Source organism: Cynocephalus volans, chromosome 13 (assembly GCF_027409185.1).
Source record: "Cynocephalus volans isolate mCynVol1 chromosome 13, mCynVol1.pri, whole genome shotgun sequence".
In the NCBI taxonomy this organism is placed as follows: Eukaryota; Metazoa; Chordata; class Mammalia; order Dermoptera; family Cynocephalidae; genus Cynocephalus; species Cynocephalus volans.
The window spans coordinates 99648075-99671453 of record NC_084472.1 but is presented as its reverse complement, the minus strand read 5'-3'; the positions used below and the strand labels follow the sequence as shown (position 1 = coordinate 99671453).

The window sequence follows — 23379 nt, the reverse complement described above, 5'->3', positions numbered from 1 at the left end:
TCTTCATTTTATTTATTTATTTCACTTATACTGTGTTCACGTAAAGTGTATTTACAATAGGGGGGGAAATGCCTTGAGGTACAAAACCCAAAAGAATATCTGAGGTATAAATACACGTATATTTTAAATAATAATCTTTATCATGCTTTATCTATGTTTGAAAGCACAGTGGACATGTATACATGTTTTTTAATAGAATGGTATATACAACATACAATCTTACAAATCTGAAAACCATCAAAATTGAATATACAGTATATCTTCATGAGGAACACTGATATCCAAAATACTCAATTTTTAAAACTCTAATCTGACACCCCCTACCCCCAAATTCTTCAAAAAGCCTTTGGAATAACACTGACAATGGTAACTAAATTGTAACAAAATAAAAATCCTTCTTACAACTCTCATTCATACATACTTTTGATCTATACAAAATAAATTTACTAATACGGTCTCTTGAGTCAATCTTTACCATTACAGTAAAACCTGTATAAAGACCACCCTTTTGAACAACTGCTCTGGGCTTTTTTTTGGCTTTTACTATGATTACTATTTTCCATTACCACCAAAATATATCTCAAGGGCATTAGAAAGGAAAAGAAAAAGAAATGTAGGAAAAAACAAAACAAAAAGCCATAAAACCAGAAAATATTTTTGCTGATAAGGAAAAACCCAATTAATAAACATATGCAGCTTTCAGGAATGCTAACAACCACCACCACCAAAAAAAAAAAAAAAAAAAGGCTTTTGTGGTTGAGTTAAATTTCCAGGGATTTCTTTGGGACATATATAATTTCCTATGCTCCCATACATAGTGTCACAAAGAATTTTGGTTATAAAAATGAAAACTCAAAGAATTCTAGCAGGAAAAATGTTTCAATGTTTGAGTCAGGAGTAAATATTACAGTGTTCAGTTTTCACATCTCAACTTACAAAATAACAAACAAACATGTGCATCAGAGCCTGTAAGGCTGGGGGAGAGGGAATTCAGCCCCGAATTAATCTATACTGGTGAAAACTACATCACTATTTGCAGTCAGGTCTAAAAACAAACTGCATTTGAAATGGATATTGGAGTAAATCTACTACAATTACTTTTAAGGTAAAGAAGAGACTGATGGAGAAGGAAGATGGTTAGTAAGTTGGAAAAAAACCCAATAAGCGGACAAGGGTGTTGGGTCCCCTTTCTGGATAGATCCACGGGTAGTCAGATATTCCAGGTTAAACTGAACCTGATGCATCAATATCCTTCTTGGAGGCATCTCAGTGTGCCAGACACTGCATTCCAACTTACACCTCGAGGCCATTAAGCCAGCAACAAACACACATTCACTCTCCTCTGTGCAAACCTTTCTTTGCTCATCTCAGTGAGAAAACGAGTACCAACTATTCCAGTGGATACACCAGTCCCTCAACACACTGCAAATAAAATGACATAGGTACACATACACCAATATCACAAGAGAATAAAGTATCTTCTTTATCTTCCATAATGTATTTAAAGAGTTTTGCTTCCCAGAAGCAACCCGAATAAGAATACAAACACATTTTTTTTGCACAGTCATATATTCCAGTCAAGGCCTATAGCACAGACCTTAAACAAACAGGAAGCAGCTTTAGAAATGTATCAAATCACTATCATCAATTCCTATACTCCAACTTGTAGTTTTGTTCTGGGATCAGACACAGAACCCATTCTTCCAAGGACTGGCAAGGTCCTAGAAACAAACACCGAGGTGGTGACCACAGTCGCTTTGCTTCAGTAATCACCTAGACCTGGTGTCTTTGGTTTCAGCGTTCTGATTACTGAAGGAATCACGGATCTTTACAACTTCAGCTGCACATAAATGTCCAAAAGACTTTGTGTACCACTCTGGCATGTGGCCCCTACAGCAGAAAGAAGAAGCAGAGGAGTTATTTAAGTCAGAAAGCACTCAGACAAACTGAAGGGAGTTCTAAACACACTTCCACTTCTCCATGAGCAAAATGTATAAGAAAAGATGACTCTTACTATCCCCAGGTAATGCCTTGGCACTTTATGACTCCTTTGGAACCAGTTTCTCAAGGAACAACATACTGAGTGTAGATATTGAGTGAAACTGTTCAGCAATAGCTTTGGTATATGTAACAGAAACATCAGATAAGCACTTGAGGAACTACTAAGATGTCAAGATTTCAAATGAGAATTTATTTAACATGAAGAGCCATTTTGCAATAAGAGTTTGCAGACGTTCATTATTTTGGTCTGTACTGATGCATTTTCTTCATTTCCTGATACAAACACATGTTCATTTATGTCACAAGGTATGAGCCTAATCAATTACTATAAGTAGTCTTCACATTATTCAAACATCTTTGAATACAAAATAAGAAACATCTGCTTGCTAGTTCAAATGCATAAAATCTATCATTTCCCATGTCTTTAAATTCATGGCAGAACCACCACATTTGCACTGCTTTAGTACCACGTTTTCTAAGCAATCTGAATTAGGAAGTTATACCCAAAAGACCAACAAACTCGATGGTGTTACTTTATCAGCACCACTCTTCATGAAGTAACCAAGACACAGTGATGTATTCATGTCAGCAATTCTTGGCATCAGACAAAAAGTCTGAATCTTCTTCATGACTCTCACCATGTGAAAAAATCAGTATCAGAACATACCGTAAGTCAGCTCTGCACATGTAGGTGAGTTTGGATTTTCCTGGCCCGCAGGGTTCGATCAAATACCTGGACAAGAGCACATTCACCCTCACACCTGCCACCGGTGCCCGATCGTGGTCCACGGAGGTGAGCAAAAGGGCGCACGCCCCCTTGGGTAAGTTGGTCCTCCATGTTCTGTGGAGTCAAAACCAGGGGAGAGGAAATGGAATTTATTGGAAGCCAAGTTTAAAATGGTGCCTCACTCTTTGAGGAGAGAGTTGAGGGACACGGCTTGGTGGCTGTGACGCGTGGCCCAGGCATGGGTAAATGGCATCCTTTAAATTACTCCCTGTAGGGTGTGAATGTGTCCCCCACATGTTGGAAATTTAATCCTCCATGTATCAGCGTTGGGAGATGGGGCCAAATGGGAGGGGTTTAGGTCACGAGGGCTCCACCCTCATGAATAGATTAATGCTGATTATAGAAGGCTTGAGGCTGTGACTTTGCTCTTTGCTCTCTCTTTCTTGCCCTCGTACCCTTCTGCCTTCTGCCATGGGATAACATAGCAAGAAGGTTCTTGCTAGATGAGGTGCCTCGATCTTGGACCTCCCAGCCTCCAGGACTGTGAGCCAAACAAATTTTTGTTCATTATATATTATCCAGTCTGTGGTATTCTATTATAGCAGCACAAAATGAACTGGGACACTACTGTACAAGGACTCCTGATTGAATAACTGTACAGAGCCACTTCTTCAGAGGGTATATGTGCTCAAACAGTCCTCTGAAAGAGCACCAATTTGAGGTGTGGCTAAAAACCATTTTTATATTTCACAAATGTCCAAATGAGCATTGCTCTGTTTGAAATGTTCTGGACTAACGATGTGACATTTCCTCAAAGATTTTTGGAATTCCTCTTTTAGTAATGTCTCCAGAGAACTTATGAATTCGTATAAATCAGCCTTAACCGCATCTCACTTGGGACCAAAATGTTATTTCCTGGCTTATTCATTCACTAGCTGTTTCTAACAAGAAAATCTGTCCTAAAAGGGGCAAAAGTCCGCTACCAATGAACATGTTCACTTGAATGTGCCTCTTTCCGAGCTCACTTCTAAAAGAGATCAAGCCATGTCCGCTGATGAGCTGGAATAAACGTGGATATATTTTCTATATTTGGAAGGGTTTGCTGCTTTTCTGAAGACATATGTTCTATTTTAAATAATTTTACCATTCTGTAAGATTCAGTGACATATAGGCTCAATTCTAATATTGAATCATCTTTGCCACAACCACCAATTTGCAAATTCTCACCTCAAAACAACGTAGTCCCGAGCAGGGTGAGGTGCCATACTGTTCTGGACATACTGGTAAATCTCAGTTTGGCTGTCCAGGATTTCAATCACTTTTGATTCCAACAAGTCTACATCCCAGAGATGCTGCTCTTTCAGGAGACGCTTTAAGATTTCCTCAGGCATGGCAGGGACTTCGATGGTTGACCTCCAGAGCCTCAGAGGGGGTCCTTCACTCACCTGAAAAGAGGATGTATTTTTTGGTGCTGAGACAATCTGTACGTACCTAGATTTGTTATTTGGGGTCATGTCCAGAGGCTAATAACTACCTATGACTTTAATACACTGCTTTCCCTGAGTATATTCAAGAGCAGGAGAGAATGCAAACAAAATAGTTAGTGTCAACACTCGTCAAAATCATAACATTTGTTTTTTCTGGGGCCCATATTAGGGTGAATGTAATCGAGTAAGATCATTCATTTGTACTCTGAAGCCAGCACAGGCATCCAGCTTGCTCTCATTAGTTATTTATTTTCAGGGTGGTAGAGATAGTATCAAAAAACACCTCCTGTGGACCTGTCATGTTGAGTCATACAAGGTGCCTCTGCCCTCAGGAAAAGTCTTAACAAGTTCATCTCTCCCCCAAGTGCTCCCTGATCATTAAAGGGCCAAGAGTGAAGTGACTAAGGACAGAGTAGGGTGCAAGGGGATTCTGACCACATTTTGGGAAAATCTAAGCATGTCATTCATAAAATGCCCTAAAGCCCAATATCATTAGTAAAACACTCCAGGGAACTCTAGTGTGATTCTTTGGAACCAAAGGATTTCATTAGAAATAGTTTAAAATCCTCCCAAGTGTTAGGTGAGTGTTATTCCTCATTTCATGGGTTTCCTGGGGGAATGTGAAACCCTTGGCTGCCCAGCTTTATAAGGAAGGGTCTGGGCTGCAGATCTCCATGGAGATTACAGTTGGCAAAAAAGCCTTATCCCCGATGAACCCAAGTCCTGGCCACTAGAGCTCAACTGGCCGACAACAGGGTACAGTTTACCTTCTTATAGGACAGCTCGGCCTGCTCAGAAGTGGAGTAGCTGACCCAGCCTTTAAACTTCTCTTTGACCTCTTTAAACAGGCCGTCTACACAGTCCTGCAGGAAGTGCTGGTAGTCAGCTGACTGGTCATGACTTAGACGTCCCAACGCCTCCAGAGTGAGGGGCTTCAGCTCTTGCTCGGTATAGGAATTACGACATCGGCTCATTTCCTCAGGAACCTGTGAGGAACATGAGGGCCCAAAAGGAGGTCAGTGCCACACCTGTGCTCATAATCGGTGCCCACCAGCGGAAGTGGCAGGGCTGGCAGTCCAGTTCCTGCTGCCAACAGGTGGTGGGGTGTCCCTGCTGGCCTCATGTGTTATCATGAGGACGTAAACATCACCTCCATACATGTATCGAAAAAATGTATTTTCCTGTAAGGTATTCTTCAGAAAGTTAGAGCAGGAGGGAGGTGATTAGAATGGAGCTTACATTGATCAAGGCAGGTTTCTCATACAGAATTATCTTTTTTAAGTAAAAGACTATTGGAGGAAGGCAATTTCATTAAGCATTATTCAGTCTATTATGCTTATACATTATAACTTATGTAAATAAGACATCCTTGGGCTACGTATATAACCTCCGGTTGCGGAAAAGACAGTTTGGTAAAACACGAACAAGTACCAAGCCTAAGATTTTGTTCCTATTCATGTTATCCTTAACAGAGGAGCCAGCCTTCCCAACTCCTTACCTGGAAAAGCTTCTTGCACTCAGCAATCATATGGGCCAGCCCTTGAGTGGCAGCTAGGTTTTCATTCAAATCTTTCTGATCTGGTTTGCCCAAACTTTGTTTTCTTTGCATCACCCTAGGAAGAAATAAGTGATAGGAACGATTGAAATAATTACATATGTGTGTGTGTGTGTGTGCGTGTGTGCGTGTGTATGTATATACATACATACATACATACATACATACATACATACATATATATATATATATATTTTTTTTAAGATGACTGGTAATGGGATCTTAACCCTTGACTTGCTGTTGTCAGCACCACGCTCTCCCAAGTAAGCCACGGGCCGACCCCAAAATAATTATATATTTTGAATCAATGTATTATTCAAGAAAACCCATAGGAGAGAAATAAACCATTTTGCTGGAGCCTATTTGTTATTAAGTAGTTCAAGAGACCTTTCACTTTGGCTACCAGAGTTTCTCAACAACACACAAAAAACATTAAAAAGACTTGTTTTTAATGAAATCCAGGCTATTTGAAGCTATTTGTTAAATAGGTTCCTATTTTAAATAGGGCAGCTTGTAAGGTCTATGTAGGAAGAATCTTCAAAAAGTTCATGGAAAGATCCATACTATCTTTTAATCCCATTTTTCCATGAACTTTTTGAAGTACCTTCGTGTGTGTGGTGGAGAGGGCAAAGGGCTGCTTCTGAAGGGTGGAAGGTGGAAGCTGCTGGAAGTGGGGGAAAACGGTGTCACTATTCTTACCTGTTTAAATAAACAAGGTCTTCCCCAACTCCCAGGTGAGAGATAAATCTATTGTGTCCTAGAAGTTCTGTCTTAATCTTATCTGATCTCTCTCTTCTATTCATCTCTAGTTCTCTTTTCCATTAAAGTTGGAATTCCCAGGAAACTTTAAGAACTAGTCAAAAGGATATTTAAGCATTGCAGGGCTTTCAGAAGCAAAGCTCACTTCAACTAGCTCAACCAGGCCCCATGCTGCTAGCTAAGAAATACTTTAAGAAATATTTTAGCTAAGTTCCTTGAGAGCTAAGGAAAAGGATCAGCTGGATGGATTTAGGATGTAGGGTTAAGTCCAGTTAGTGACGACTTTCTTCTGTACTCCAAAAGGAGGTCTGTATGTGAAATACACATGTAAGTAAAAAGCTCAAGCTGCCTCTGCCAGTCTTTCCTGTCAGACATGGGCAAGTTACTGAACTAACCTGCCCCTAAGCCTCACTTTCCTCCTATGAAAAATAGCTGCTCCCAATTTCACTTCCTGTGACTGTGATGAAGATTAAATGAGGTAATAAATGGAAAAGGCATAGCCACTCTCATCTTGTATACACATGTTCTAGGGAGAAATTTTGCAAACCATTGGCTTAGGCCAGATCCTGAATGGAAGCAATGTCCAGCTGCAACGTTACCCTTAGTTCTTTCAGACGTGGCTCTTTCCTTTCAACTTGGGGCACAGGCCAGCAGTTTGCTTTGCTGACCATGCAGAGGCCGAGGCAGCAGGGGTCTTACTCCCCCCACCCAGTTTTCAGGCCGGTGAGTCTGCATGACTCTCTGCTGGCAGAGAGTGATGACACTGCCACACGTGCCTTGGAGAGCACCCGGGAGCATCAGAGTAGACACTGGCCACAGCAAAGACAAACCCAAAGCTCGCTCTCTCTCAAAACCTGGGTGTAACCAGACGGTCTAGAAAACCCCATCCCTAGGGCTGAGAAGAAAGAGGACAGAAGCACGGGGGAGGTGCGTGGGCTGCGTGCAGGTGGTCTTCCTCATTTTTCTTGGTGCAGGTAAGAATCCCACAAAAGCACAGTGACAGCCGTGGCAGGAAAAGCAGCCTGCCTCAGCCTGAAGAACAGGCACCGTGTGCCCCTGGCACCAGACCTACCTTGGAGAAGAATTCTCTCTCTTCAGGGTGTTGAGGTGGAAGAGGGAAGGCGCTAAGCACACGGCCAGGTTGGTGGGAGTCATCTGGTTTTCTTTTACAGCTGCTGTGACATCGCTCAAGAAATAAAGAAGCGTCTGTAGGACCTCGCGGTTCTCATCAGGCAGGAGCATAACGGCGGCCTTGATGGCCTGGAGGCGCTGGTCCTTGGGTACATCTGCACAACACACCAGCATTTCCCCATCAGCTCGGTGATTTTCCACGGACATTGCAAGGAAACGTCCCAAAGCAAACAGCATCAAATACCTCAGCCCAGCACTGAACAAGCACTTGCAGAAAGGTACCAGAGGCTAATACAGAAGAAATTATGGACTGCCACCAGCGTCACTGCCCTCAAGCATTTCCTGCCTCGTGGAGTTTAACATTTGAAACACCCACTACACCAATAAACTCCTAAATCTACTTCAGAGTTCAGCCCCAGATGATGCCTGTTCTTTCCGTTTACAGAACAAAAAGTTTTTTATTTTCAAAGTAGTTTTTTAAAAATCCATAATTTACCTATCTCAATTACTGAAATCATTATACACTTAAACTTTTCTCCCGTTTCAATGAAAAATCTCATCTGAGAAATGCATGAGAGGATAAGATCTGAGATCTCTTAGCCTTGGCTACAAAATGTTTAGTGAATCTGGAGACTTACATAATTATAACCTATTTGCTTATTCTCCAAATGGGAAAACTAAGTTGCTAAAACAGTCAGTCAATTTAAACAACAGATACATTTCTCTAGTCATTTCTTAAGTTTTAGAAAGCACACCAAGAGGCTATGATAAAAATGCACCGGTCTCCTCTACTAGGCAAATCTTTTAAAAAGCACGTGGTGGAAAAATCAAGTCACTCAAACGCAGCTCCATAGGACAAACTGATTAAACAGCTCCATGGTTACAATACATAACAAATACCTTGGTGGGGAAAATGTGACCTGTGTTTTCATAAAATATGAAAGGATGAAACAAATAATGAAATAATCCAGACCAGCTCCATTCCTCATAAAATAAAGTCCAATACCCCAGTCCTAAAGACAATTTGAGCACTAAGAGAAGCTGCTTTTAAATTACGTTGCTGTACCACCACACTGAGCCAAGAAAAACACAGGGCTGTAAAAGCTATAATCCTGATCTTGATCATTAATTTAGACAACTGTTTGCTTTAAGCTTTACTTAAAAGTGAGAAGGGCATGGGTATTGTTTTCCCAAGTATTTCTGGCAGAGGCTGAGATGAATAACAGAAAAAGATTATTTATTCATTTTACAGCAAGATAAAACACACAGACCCCTGTGAAATTTTAAAAACAACAGCCTTGCTAGAGAGATGTGAAGCAACTGAGATTGCTGTAGTCAAGGCGGAGGGAGAGATTTTGGTACCTGCTCTTTTTCTAAGCATCTTAGATAACACTGTTCTAGAAACAAATGAAAGAACAAGCTGGATCGGAATGTAAAAACATACGAATACTTTAGCAGTTAGAGACTGATGATAAAGGAAATTTATCTTCACATTATTCAGTAAGTATACAGACAGAAACCTGTTCCCCAAACGAGCAGCAAGGAAGAAATCACATCCCAGAGGTCACCATGCAGGTCCTCTCGTCAAAAGAATGACATCGAAGGAAGCTACAAGCTTCACTTGGTCCCACTTTGCCCCAACGCCAACAATCAAAGAACACTTACACTGGTAGATCTGCAGAAAGGTTTCTGAGAGTTTGTTCGTCATGAGTGGCTCAGGAAGATCTCGAAAATACTGCTTCAACATGTCTGCCACGTCATAGGCAGACTGTCCTTCATAGCTGACACAGTCGATGGCACTTTCATTCATCTGGCGCAGAGCCTGAATCCGGGATTTGACACCTGATTTTCTGAAGAGCCCAACCTGTGGGAAGAAAATCACTAAGGGTTTAATCTTCACCACAAAACCAGAGAAAGAAGCATGCAGCTGAGCTCCAATGACAAAGCGCGACCGCAGGCAGCAGCTCTCACCTGATCTAAACAATGGTTGCGGAGGTAGCGCATGGCCTGCTGAATGCTCTGGGGCAGGGGCTGTCCTGTGCGCTGCACATTGACCGTCAGAGGGACCCCGAACACATTCCGGTCCTTGTAGTCTGGAACCTTGATCCTTTTCATGAACTTGGGCACAGCCCTATTTAAAGAACATGGGGGCCAGGGAGAGAGGTGTTTACTGATCTGTCTACACTTGTCCACCTCTGGATCTAGTAAACCCGTGGGCTCTACATCTGCACTAATACATAAAATGACAAATTCAGTTCCTCAGTTGTACTCACTAGCCATCTGCAGGTAGTAGCTACTGTGCAAATATAAAACATTCCCACCATCACAGATTGTTCTATTGAACAGTGTTGTACTAGATCTTCTCAGAGTTGGAGCTGTGAGGTCCAGTTACATTTCCTCAATTGGGGACTGTCCTTCCACTGTTAACTTTGAGAATTGGGGTCTATAGTCTTAAGTGAACTGATGGACTTTCTTACAAAATGGCAGTAGAGAAAAGAAGAGAAGCAGAAAACATGTCATAAAACTAGGTGCTTCTCACAGAGTTTGGAAAACGAGCTCTCATTTGTCCTGTAAAAAAGTAAGAATCATTTGTGGTGCCTGATGAGATCCAAAGCATTTAGGGCAAAAAGATTCACGTGATGCTGGATGAGAAAACAGCCAACAAATTATGTTGGTCAAACTTAATGAGAACCAGCTCCAGAGCTCAACAGTGAATGACCCGAAGTCAAGATAAATTGTCCTGCTGATGGCGCAGAGAATAGAACATCTTTAGGTCTCTAAAGTAAGATGGAAAAGAACAACGGGGGTTTTGTGAGCCTACCCCAGGATCCCTGGAGCCCCGAAACCAGGGCCACCCCCAGCAGTATATGCAACAGCAGGAAACTGGTGTCATGCGTTTAAGGCTGTCAAGCAGAAATTTCAACTCTACAAATGACCTCTCTGAATAGGACAAGAAAGGGCAAAGCCAACAGGAAAAGAACTCTGCACAGTTTCTCCCTCCTCCATGGATCCCACAATGCAAGGCTTTTCCATCTGGTTTTGAATCACTGGAAAAACTGACCAGAACTCAAGTATTATGGATTTTTAGATTCTTGAGGGTTTGGTGGGAAGGGGTGGGCAACTCAGAAAAGAGAATCTAAAAGATGCAGTTTTAAATAGCCAGCAGGGAAAACATTACTGTAAGCACAGAGGGACACTGCAGAAGCTTTGACTTTTGAGTCTGAGTGCTTCCCATCAGCCACGACGTGTTACTGTTTATAGGTCTAGGAAAGGTAAAACTCAAGAGCAGAGCCAAAGCTGTATTTCCATACAGTTAAGTATATGGTCCCACGGCTGTACGTGCGCATAGTACTTGCTTTGTTGGGGGAGAGAAGCCCAGCGGCGGAATGGGGAAGGGACACATTACGATCCCCACCGAGAATCTGAAGCATGTGGGGAGAAACCGGTCAATACTTATTTCTGTCATTCAGAACAAACAACTTCTGTATTTAGCAAGGCTCACATAATAACAGCCTCTGAACAGGAGGTGCTTTGATGCAGAAGTCAAACTCACTCCGAGGGCCGAGGACAGGAGGCGCCGGAGACAGAAGGAACAGTTCCATTGCTTCGCCGACCCTCCCGAGCACCTCTGGTTTGCTACAGAGTGCCGCTAATGAAATGGGCTGCTTCTCTGTTTTTGTAAGAAGCAGCAATTGTGCAACTGGATAACAAACACTCAGATCTGTGAAAAGACTTAAGAATACCCAGCTGACACTGCAAAATGCACTGAGATGTCAGTCTAGAGACACTTCTCTGCTTCGTGCTGATAGTAGAAAAAGAAAGATGTTACATGGATTAGGTCATATCCATTGACCCATCCAGCCTAACAGTCTACATTTCACATTATACACACTCAAGGGTGTATTTTCAAAAGTAATTATGAACAATTTATTCAATAACTTTCATCTTTTTTTGTTTGTTTGGGTTTTTAAAATTTTTATGTTATTAGCACATTCATTTTTACAAATTGTGGGATTTCTTTATGCCCTTGCCTGACCTATCACTCCCCCCCCCCCCATCTCCAGCTTCCTTAGGTTTGTTCTCTCTTTCTGAAAGTTCAATGTATTGTTGCGTTCTTTTCTTTCTTTCCTTCATTCCATCCTTCTTCCCTCCTTCCCTTCCCCCCTCCTTCCTTCCTAGCCGCCAATTATGAGTGAGAACATGAGGTATTTCTGCTCCTTTGTCTGGCTTATTTCACTTAACATAATTTTCTCCAGACTCATCCATGTTGCTGTAAATGACAGAATTTCATTCCTTTTTATGGCTGAGTAGTATTCCATTGTGTACATACACCACATTTTCTTTATCCAGACTTCTGTCAATGGACACTTAGGTTGGTTCCATATTTTGGCTATTGTAAATACAGCTGCAATAAACATGAGTGTATGTATCCCTTTGACATGATGATTTCCATTCCTCTGGGTATACCCAGTAGTGGGATTGCTGGATCATATGGTAGTTCTATCTGTAGTTGAATAACTTTCATCTTTATTTATATTTTAGTCTATAATATCTTAGAGTATTGAATTTCTTAAGTTGATTATTCACTGTTTGAGGGTCTTTGCTGGAAAAAAACATAATCTACACTCCTTAGCACAGTTAGATTTTTGAATGATGCTGCAAATATTCACGTCAAAAATAGCTTCTAAAAACATGCATGGATAGCGTTATAAGCCAGGTACTGTACATCAAGCATTTCAAAGATGGTCTCAGAACATCTTAACATTTTTCTTTCCTTCTTTCCATGAATACGATCTGATACTGCATATATATTTACCTATAGTGGTTAATATAGCAGGCATCCATACCATGTGATGTAAGAGCAAGAAGATGTCACCCCCACTTATTGACAATTTGTCACTGAGAGAGCTGAAAACTCAATCAACCAAGCCTGCTGATCATTCTCTAGAACTATGGTGGCTTAAGTAGTCTCAAATGTGGCCTCAAGAATGCAGAAACTTTGCACTGGATGATAGACTGAAGACATTAATAAAGGACAGAACTGTCATATGCTTAAACTCTTACCAGCTGAAACCATGCTTGTTAGAAGGCGTGTATTTCTCCAGCAGGGCCGTTAACTTCAGGAGCGAGTATTTCTGCAGCAGATTCATCTGCACCACAGACTGGCAGTTAATCTGCAGCGATACAGAGTTTAAACTTGGCCGATGAGAGCTCTGGAAACTGTGCCACCTCAGTCTGTGTCTGCAAGAGAAGAGCAGCGGACAGTGAGGAAGCGTGATGGCTTTTCAAGAGGTCGATGCAAAACCAGCCACGGGCTGCTTGCTGGCATCTTATCTTAGGAACTGAGAGGACTCAATTTCCTTTCCATTCTTTGTTTTTTTCCCCGTGCGGTAAAATACACATAACATAAAATTTACCACATTAACCGTTTTTAAGGTTGTTAAGTGTATAGTTCAGTGGCAGGAAGCACATTCACAGTTTGTGACCGTCACGGCCATCCATCTCCAGAACTTTTTCATCTACCCCAACTGGAACATACCCACTCAACACAATCCACTCATTTTTTAACGCTGGGGTTTCCTGATCTGACACTTTCCGTGGGAATTTACACGGCCACGAATGCCAGACTTCGTCCCATTTCGTCCTGCGGAGCGAGCAGCAGTCCCTTCTCCCCAGGCTGGAAGGAGGAGACCTCTTACCTGTTGGACCTGGTCAGGGAAGCCCCAACCCCGGAATCCCTCCGTTCCGGGATGTCGGAGGGCTCTTCGGGTTCATTCAGGGAGTTTCCTGTGCTGTCCAGGTCACTGGGGGTGGTTCGATCGTGGTCCACGTCCAGGTGTATCTGTTTTGGAGAGGACGGGCAAGGAGAGACCGAGTCCAGGGCCGAGTCAGAGTCTCCCTCATCTGAGAACTTCTCTGACCACTGGTTGACTATCCGCTGCATCCCCTTCACGTGGTAGAGGATGTCATCCAGCTCAGGGAAGATGTCCTCGTGCTCCAGGTCAACAAGGTCACCTGAACTGGAATAGAGAATGGAGCCCGGCACGTTATCGTAGATGCTCAGGCGGCTGCTCAGGGAGCTTGAGGAATTGCGTCTCTTCAGGTCCTTCGGGCTGTCGCTGCTGTTTTCTCTCCGTAGGCTGATGTGGCCGGGGCCGTGGAAGCTTCCCGTCCTCCAGTTCACAGAGCTGTTCGTCCCAGAGGGGGAGAAACTGCCATTGGAGAGGGCCTTGGGGAAGGTGCCGGGCTTGTGATCGTCGGGGATGTAGAACACTGTGTCCTCTGGGTAGCTCTCACGGTTTTTAAAGTTCTGTTCCATCACGTTGGTAAATGTCGACTGATTGAAAGGATCAAAGCCCTCTAAATACATGCCCACCCGCTTGTTGCAGGCGCTGAGGCTGCGGGTCCTGGTGACAGGGCTGGGCGTGCTGACCACGCTGCTGGTCTCAGACTGGCTGCTGCTGCTGCTGGTCTGCGTGGAGTTGGAAACGCTCCTCTTTCGTACCATGGGGACGTTGATGTGGTTGCCATTGAGGGCAGAGATGTCCACGCAGTTCAGCTGCTTCAGCTTCTCCTCGTCCACGCCCTCCTGCAGGACGGGCCCGCTGATGACCAGCCCCAGCTTTGAGGGCGCTTTGTGCTTGCTGTGGTGGGAGCCCTTGAGCTTCAAGCTCTCCATCCGCTTCAGCAGACTGCGCGTCTTGGACTTGGCGTTCTTCTCATGGCCTTTCATGCTAAAGCTGAAGCTGGACAGTTCCTTGGGAGAGGGCAGGCTGCAGAAAGAGTCATCATTGCCCACCACGTTGCCAGAGGAGCAGACGCTAATGCTGGAGCTAGTCCGGGGTGTGGCGGCGTCCCCGCGGCCGGGCGTGTGCGTGGGGAGGCTGCCGGTGCTGCTGAGGCTGAGGATGGAAGACACCTCCTGGCGCTCGCTGAGGTCCCTCAACATGCTTTCATGGCTCATGGCCACGTGTAGGTGGGACTCATCTGGGGACCCAGGAACTGGGTCCTGCTTTGGAGAAAAGACATCAAACTCTTCAAGTCGGGACCACCTCTTGCTGTCCCTCTGAAAAGTCCATTTTCCACTTATTGCACAAGGCTCGTCCTCGTCTGAATCCTCGCTCTGCAAAGACAGAATGGAGTCGTTCATTCACGAGCTGGGACCAGCAGACGGCAGGGCACGTGCTAAAGGCCAGAGAGCCAGGATTCCTCTCTTTTTCCTTTCCTTTTTTTTAAATAACAAAGATGTATTTAAGGAATTTAACAGGAGGAAGACTGACCAAGTGTTGCAAGCTAAGTAAGTTACTTTACGGAAACTCTGGAGTCTATAGGCTGTTCTTTAATGGCTCACAGAGGAACCTCTGAGATTGTGAAAATTCCAGGTATGCAAAATATTTCGAACTGGAATCAGTAATGGGTAGGACTCCCTCCGGACTGCCTCCAGTTTTGCTGTCTGTTGATAGTGTGTGTTTATACTCTCTTTGGCAATTAAAAGGCAGTTTTCAAACACTAAGAAGAGTGGTAACTTGAATCTCTAGCCACCCTAAAACTTTACAGGATCTCCTACCAGACCAATATAGACACCGAGCAAGGTAAGCCATCACATCTTTTGGGTTCAAGACTTTGTAGCCTCCTAACTGTCCTTTCTCTTCCCCTCCCTCACCAGACACAGGGTCTAGAGCTCATGCCACAACTGTCCTGTAAAGTTTCAACCTCAGTCATGCTCCAGGCGGCTTAACAAGGCTTCACAAATACTCAGTAACATCTGTGAACACTAAGTAACATCTCTGCTGATGATGTCTGATTTACATGCAGGACTCAGGGATATGCTGTCACACACGCTGTCACACGGACTCCTGACTGCATCGTGGCCTTTTAGGCGGGATATCAAAAGGCACAAGTCAGTATGATACGGATCTTTGCCACTGGTGTAGAAAGTATCATATGACCCAGGTTTCACAGGACAACAAGTACAGAGCATTAAACACTGATTTGTGGGCTCTTCTGCATAGCTCAGAGGGTGCTGAGGTTCCAGTGCATTTGTTTAAAAGGTTTCACCCCCCAAGAAGGCAACTTTTTGCAGGTCAAGGACTCTGGGATAATTAAAATTTATACTCTGAACAGTCAGAAACATGTTCTTTGACCAAACTTATTCCTGTTTACTCTAATTTGTGACGTTCACTCCCAACACTACACCCAGCTCTTCTTCTAAGAGTTCATCAAAGGTCCTCACAGCTCACATGCAGGAGAGAACACCAGCTAACTCAGTGATGCGCCTCCACTGGACTGACGTGCGTGGGACTTCCTGCCCTGTCCCTTTCCTCCCTCCAGATCTCTTATTATTCTTCAATATCCCACAAGCCAGCATTTGCTTTCATCCCTACAGCTTGGAAGCACAGTTCTGTTATATTTGGGAAGACAGAAGAGTTCCAAAGAACTTTAACTCTATTTTCTCTAGGGAGCAATGCAAAATCCACTGGGATTCCTTAAGCTTCATCTCCTCACTGTCGTATTATGTAGTAGGCACGGAGTTAATTTGGCAAAATAATAGATGATTTGTTCAGGTCAAAAACAGTAAGTAAAACAATCTATTGGCCGGCTGCAACTTTTAGTCTCAACTACATAAAGCGATTGGGTCTTTGGTAAACTTGACTGGATTATAACATTAAAAATGGAGATGCTTTTGGAATGTGAAAATGAGTGTGGGAAACAAACCTATTACAAAACCCATAATCTGGTTTCTGGTTTACCCATTTTCCTCCCACCTATTATACAATTTATATTACTCACTCTCTTCCGATGAGGACTAATTTCTAGCTTCATCACCGCACATTTATTTAAAGTATTTAGACGCCTACAGAGCAAAGAAATAACATTAGCAAAGATAGGAAACCACTGATAGGTGGTTAAATATTTTTTCCCAAACAATGTACGTATTTAATAAGTTCCTCTAAAACTATTAATATCTATAATTTAGAAGAGTATTAGAAACTTCTTTAAAAAGTGAATAGCTTAAAATTACCTTTATGTTTCTAAAGTTATTTAAATTTATTTTTCACTATTTTATTGTGACATGGCACATTGTTATGACACTGTCAGGTACTCTAATTCTTCAGGGACAAACAACTCTCAGTGAGGAAATATGTTCTTCCAATAATCACCAGGTTGAGCCGTATCGTGCCTAGGAGTAAAAGCCCGTGATGTCTCCTTTCATATAAACAGAAACAGCAACAAGGAACCAAGCAGAGATGTTAGCAAAGTAAACAGTATATTCTGTCTCAAATCAAAATTTAAATAAAAGAAGTAAAACAAGCTTTAGCTATCTCTGACAAATGATCTTGGACAGTCTATTTAAGATTTTTAGTTCTTGTACGGGCCGGCCCGTGGCTCACTCGGGAGAGTGTGGTGCTGATAACACCAAGGCCATGGGTTCGGATCCCTATATAGGAATGGCCAGTTGGCTCACTTGGGTGAGCGTGGTGTTGCCAACATCAAGTCAAGGGTGACTTCCCTTACCAGTCATCTTTTAAGAAAAAAAAAAAAATTTTAGTTCTTGTACCGAAAGGTAATTTAAGCCCTGCTTAATACCCAATTCTTTATATATATATATATATAAAAATTATTATTATTATACAGGAAGAATTATCATTCTTCCCGTATAGGACAGAATAACGTTGGGTATAGTCACAGCAATACGACAAATGATTACTTAAAAAATGTGTACACTGTAAGTTCGAGGATCAAAAATCTTGCTGAGTTCAAAAATACACACTTAGATCAGATTCTTCTCTGAAACAGGAGTCATAATTTAACTTTGAATACTTTTTTACCCCTGCCAAACAGTAAAGTCAATTTAAAATTAGGAAATTTAGTTTCACTGAAAAAGAAATACTTAAGAAAAAAAATAAAAACAAAAAAAACACCACCTCATGGGGAAATAATGAAATAGCTGAAAAAAGAAACTCTTCAAATATGCTGAGTGTGAATGACAGCCCTTCAGGCCCCAATTCTTTCTGACATCTTCCAGATGGTTATCATTTAGTCTTCCTCTGGTGACCCTTCAATGTGACTGTTTGTTGTCTCCTATCATGGCTCTCCCACCAGTTTTCCCTGAAACTGCAATTCTTACGTTTTCATAGGATAAGTGCATTTAATTCACACAAATTCAAACTGACCATGAGACTCCTCAAGGTTCTATCTTCCTGATCCTGTTCTTGCAGTTTTTCTGCCTGCCTGATAAGCCTGCTTTGATTTCACAGATTATGCAGCAGCCTGTTTAGAGTAAACAGAGATAAGGCAGAACACCTATGTTCAGCAAAATTCTGTTGACTGGGAGGGAAAGAGAACAAACAGCTAAGAAAAAGTCTGCAGACTTCAAAATGAGTGAATATAAGGTCCCTCTCTAAGGGGCATCAATTACTTAAATGACTTACACCCACTGTGTTTTAGCTCTCAAACGTTTTTGAGATTAAAAGAATCCGGAATGGTTACAGTTAGTCTTAGGTCTGGGTTTCATGAATCAAACCCGTAATCAAATCTGTACTGGACTTCATTTGGGCTTTAATGGTTGAGTGGTGTTTATAATCAAGTTTACTAGGCATGGAGGCCAATGGGGGGTGGGGGAGGGGTTTGCTTCACAAACTCGAAGCTTGAGTCAAACGAAAAAGACCCAGGAGGCCAGTTTTATAAAGGTCAACATTATCTTTTTATGTTGGTAGCCCCAAGCTAATGACATTACCATCCTGAAACTCAAAGCTATCCCTGGGGTTTCTGTAGGATTCATTTGCCCCCTAGGACCTCCAAAGAATGCCTACCAGTGGGACTTCATGTACTTACAGAGAGACAGTACTGACATTAAATAATAGTTCTATCTAGACAAGCTGGGGCTGACTCTGGGTCAGGCTCTGTGCTAGGCTCTTCCATGTATGATCTCATCTTCATCCTCACAACAACCCCATGGTACAGATATTACCACAGACCGACTGTATAGATGCGGAAATGGGGGCTTACAGAAGTCACAAATCATGCCCAAGGCCACACTATTAAACCATGGTGGCTCTGGTGCTCAAACAGTCTCTTCTGGAAGCAACTTATATCCCTATATGATTCTTCATCCTAAACCATCTGTCCAGAAGCCTTGGTCCCCCCCCCCCCCACCCCAGGGCTCAGCTTCACAGGAATGCGTTGATCTTATTTCCTGGGCAACCTGTACCCTGCTCTGAAGAGGGAGGCACACAGTGGGCTCTCAGAGGTGCAGGAGCTTGGCTGCACGGAGCTCCTTTGAGCACACCGATTAAAGCACAGCGGGCCTCATCATATTCAAAATAAAAACCAGGAGAAGTAGAAGAGAAAGAAAGGAAAAAGGAACAATTTTCCAAGTAAGACCTGACAAATAAAGATTGTTCCAATTCTTAATGATATTTTCTAGGAATTAGCGCAACTGCTTTTAAAAATTATTTGCTTCCCTTTTAGTAGAAAAGAAATCATAACAAAGTTAAAGTCTATCAAGTAGGATGCTTTACATAGCTTAGGTATTTCTGTTTTACAATAAAGTGCATACTGAAGATGACGGTGTGGATATCTATTTTTCATTACATGATTAACATTTGATTTATATAAATCTTCGGTGTGTTTACAGGAGGAGTCAGTTTCAATTCCAAAAGAAAATAGCAAATTTTCAGAAACTACAGAAAGACAAAGAACATCTCACAAGAGGTAATCCTAGCAATAGATCACAATTCGCAATATTATCTATATATGTTTCAAGAAAAGCTAATCATTCATCCAGTGTTAATACTGAGTATAACTCTCATAATTTTGGCCTTCTCATTGTGGTTGGATTATACAGCAGAGCTAGCAAGTCTGGGACAAAAGCCAATCTCTTCAAGGAAACAAGTACATAAACTTCTTACAGTGTAGTGTAAGAATGTCAGTTAGCAATCAAAATCCAGAAAACCTAGTAGTGTTATCATTGTAAGTTTTCATCATTACCAAACTTTACGTGTAAGACAATATTACCATCATTCTCCAAAAAACCATTAAGTCTACAAGTTTTCTGCTTTAAGTACAAAACGTTAAAACAGATGACCTCCTACCAGCTTTTTGATCAAAGAAGCTATAAGTTCCGCAAATGTTATAAGTACGCAACTATTTTTAAGTAAGCAGAATGCTAATGTACACGTGGGATCACTTGTAACATCCCCGCATAAAATATGGTCTAACACAAGGGGCTTGGAGCAGTGGGGAAGAGAAACCATGTAAGGTCTTGAAAAACTTTTAAACTAAGTTGCTGTAACTACATTGCTGCACAGATTTAAAATGAACTGTTCAAAATATTTCAACAAGACAAAAGATGATGAAAGTCTACAAAAAGTCTGTCAGTCTAGACAGAACTTCACAAATCGCAAGGCAAATTTGTAAACAACATTATAGCTTCATTTTCAGCAGGCCCTTGAATTCCACAGGCTGTGAAGTTATTAGATCTAGCAAAAGAGAGGAATATCACATAATCAGTACAACAAGTATTCCAACTACGCTGCTGACAACTCAGAACTTGTAACGCATTTCAGGGGAAGGTGCTTCAAATACACTGGATATGGCTCCCCTCTTTTTATTCTGAACATTCGTTTCAGCCTCTCAAAAGGGGAATCGATTCCAGAAAAAGCCTATTTAGGTGAACATGTGGAAAAGAGCCCGTGGGTTTCACCTTACAAACGAGCTGATGACTGTTACTGTGAATTCTGAAGAATTCCTTTTTTAAAAAGAAAACCCAACCCCAAGGCTTTCTGAACATGCTCAAATTTGGGCCTCGTAATTTAATTTTTAAAGCACGGTGGCATCTGTCATCTGCATTTTCTTGTCACAGCTAACCTGTGACATGTTATTCCACGTATAAGAGAAAACCGAAGCCTGGCCAGAATACGCTGCAGAGCCTGAATACAGATCGAGGTCCGGTTTCTTCTAGGCTTTTCTTTCCACAAAAGATCTAGGAGCACAGCTGCATTCTCTTGAAAGGGAGAGGGCTCCTCCAACTGTACTCTGAACCAGCGAAAACCACAAAATGCAGAGGATGCCTTTCCCCTCAGAAAAGGAAAACTAAACTTCAAACTGATATTCCGGAAAAAAAAAAAAAATTAAGAATTTAATCATGATCCTTCGGGCTGAAATGCTGCAGGGATATTTTTATGACCCAGGAATTCCTAAGCTCTTGCTACTGCCCAGAGAGGGCCCACTCCTTCCCTAAGTGGCTTAAAATGTGTGAAATGGCTGATCTGAGCAATGCTGAAATATCTCCTAAGACGCATTTTAAGAGTGACCTCATTCATATGCATTATCACCAGTGATGAACTGAAAAGAAATTAATTCTGCCCCACAGCTAAGCATTAAAACATTTAAAAAATGTCTGAAGTAGTTCATATTTCAGATGCTGACTTCTTCCTCTCCCAAAACTGCATTAGTGACATTTTTTCATTCCAGATGACACAGCTGTGATGTTACACACCACAGTGCAGGACTTGGAATCAGTCTTCTTTCAGAAAATGTGTACATAACTTGGATATTTCTAAGCAGTCATTTAATTGGACTTGAAAAGTGACAATATTTCTGTGGTTAATTTGACCTTTTTTCCTCCCCTTAAACCATGAGAATGAGTCATTTCCATCATCATTCTAAACATCTTATCTATCTTTCTCCAAAACCTCTGCTTAAATTGGCTGCTTCACACAACACTGTATTACATAAGAAAGGCAAAAAATAGTGGAAGTCATTCCACTTTAATGATGTTTTTTTCCATTCCACCTTAATGATATTTTTTTTCCAAGTTAAAATAAATATTGCCATTAAAAGAAAATTTATTTTAGTTTTACAATCAAATCAAGTTATATGAATTCTGTCTGTGTATAATTTTCTTTCCAGAACTCAGCTTTTAGGGCTTTTAGGTTTGGGAAAAAATCACAAAGGATGAATAACTTCAAATAAATAAAAATGTCATGAAGAGTGTGAAAGGATTATCTGTGTCCTACCATCACCTGCTACAGGTTTTATCACTTCTGCTTCAACAAAACCTACAAGCTGCTCCTCAGCCTGAAGATCTGACAGTTTTATTCGTATTTCACATCGATGCTCATTTACTGCCTGTATCCTATATATGAAAGCCTGTGTTGAGTTATTTTATAGCTTTACTTAATCCCATCGTTACTATTTTATACCTGGGGAAACTGAAGAGGTTCAGAGAAGAGTTCCTGGAATTCAAGTGATGGTTCTGTCTCTAATATGCCATAACCCCCAACCCCACTTATTCCTCTGAATACACTACTCCCATTCAATGCAAACAGCAGCTTTGGCTCAGTGAGGGGACCTGGTTGGGACTGTGCAGTCAATTACGTCACCTTTTTAAAAACCTTACCCCAAGTTTTCAAACCACCTGAAAGTTACCTGTTTCAGCAATCATATAGTATCAAATATGAAACGGCACTGTTGGAGTACCTCCTAGGACAGTGTGGATGCTATTTTAATGGCAACACTAAATAACAAAATTTTACTTAATTTTAAGTTAAAAGGTCTATGATCTATAGTGAAGTAAATCACACCATTTGCTAATCAAAGACCTGACATAATTAGGTAGAGCAAAAGCAAACAAAAAGCTATCTTTGTGACAAGTACTGTGTTCTTAAAAAAAGAAAAGGAAATGAAAACACTCAAGACACGTCCATTTACCTGCATAGAGCCTCAATGGCATCTCTGTCCAAAAAATCATGCTCTCTCTTGACCAAGGTAATGTCAATAGGGAACAGGAGATCTATAAGAAAAATAAAAACAAGTACATTTATTGAGTACTGAAGGTCCTGCTAAAAAGGGGAAAAAATAAACCTCCAAAGCAATTTATTGAGTACCTATTGTGTGCCAGATATCTCATTCCCTAACAAGTTCTGTGGGAGAATAAAGCAGTTTAAGGCAATTCAGTGTAAGTGTCCTAAAGGTGCTCAGACTCTAAAGTGGTCTGAAACTCAGATGTCGTTTCTCGTCACAGAACTGGTTCAAAACACTGTTCCAGCTTTAAACAAATCAGCAAGCAATAAACCCCTGCTATAAATTATAATTTTTTTTTTTTTACACATTCATTTTCAAAAAAGGAACTTTGAAGACCTCAAAAATATCATTTTAGCTCAAATGGTTAGTGTGCAGTGTTATACCACCAAGGTCAAGTGTACGGATCCCCATACTGGCCAGCTGCCACTTACCCCCCTTTCCCCCCCAAAATCAGTAAAATATAGTCTTCAACTGGGAGTATGTTTTGTTTACTTTTTATTGTGGAACAATTTACATACAGTGGGTTATACTAATCTTAAGAATTGCTGTTCAATTGTTTTAACAAATATATAGCTAGTGTAATCCATCTTACTGGGAAGATACACAAGTGATCATTTAGGCCAGAACGAATACCAGAAGGATGCTCCCTTTTAATGTGGCTGGGTTTTTTTTTTTTCTTCATGTTTGACTTTGCTCACATGTGATCAGGGAAGAGGTCATGGAAAAAAAACTGGGCAAGGGAAAGATCTAGAGAACAATGACAAGTGGTAGCCAATGGAATCCAATCCATTTGCATGACATCAACAGCTAGGGAGAATTCAAGATATGCTATTTTTAAACAAATATTAGCACTTCAGAATGGCTTTTCAGGAGTTTATATAACTCCCCCTAAAACAAATGGCAAGCTATAA

The 23379-nt window shown here is 41.6% G+C and overlaps 1 protein-coding gene across 2 annotated transcripts in view; it reads right to left on the bottom strand.

The window, feature by feature from the left end:
* Window positions 1-1769: 1769 nt before the first annotated feature.
* Window positions 1770-23379, bottom strand: part of DLC1 (DLC1 Rho GTPase activating protein) — a 356326-nt gene continuing 334716 nt past the window's right edge. The window contains exons 6-17 of one of the 2 annotated variants that reach the window (XM_063076558.1): window positions 22376-22457; window positions 16451-16514; window positions 13360-14783; window positions 12725-12901; window positions 9632-9791; window positions 9326-9524; window positions 7602-7815; window positions 5714-5828; window positions 4983-5201; window positions 3956-4173; window positions 2669-2842; window positions 1770-1890 (exon numbers count right to left, since the gene is read on the bottom strand). In XM_063076558.1, the coding sequence (XP_062932628.1) occupies window positions 1770-1890; window positions 2669-2842; window positions 3956-4173; window positions 4983-5201; window positions 5714-5828; window positions 7602-7815; window positions 9326-9524; window positions 9632-9791; window positions 12725-12901; window positions 13360-14783; window positions 16451-16514; window positions 22376-22457 (3167 nt within the window). The remainder of the gene's footprint in view (window positions 1891-2668; window positions 2843-3955; window positions 4174-4982; window positions 5202-5713; window positions 5829-7601; window positions 7816-9325; window positions 9525-9631; window positions 9792-12724; window positions 12902-13359; window positions 14784-16450; window positions 16515-22375; window positions 22458-23379) is intronic. The other variant, XM_063076559.1, reaches the window with a different exon arrangement.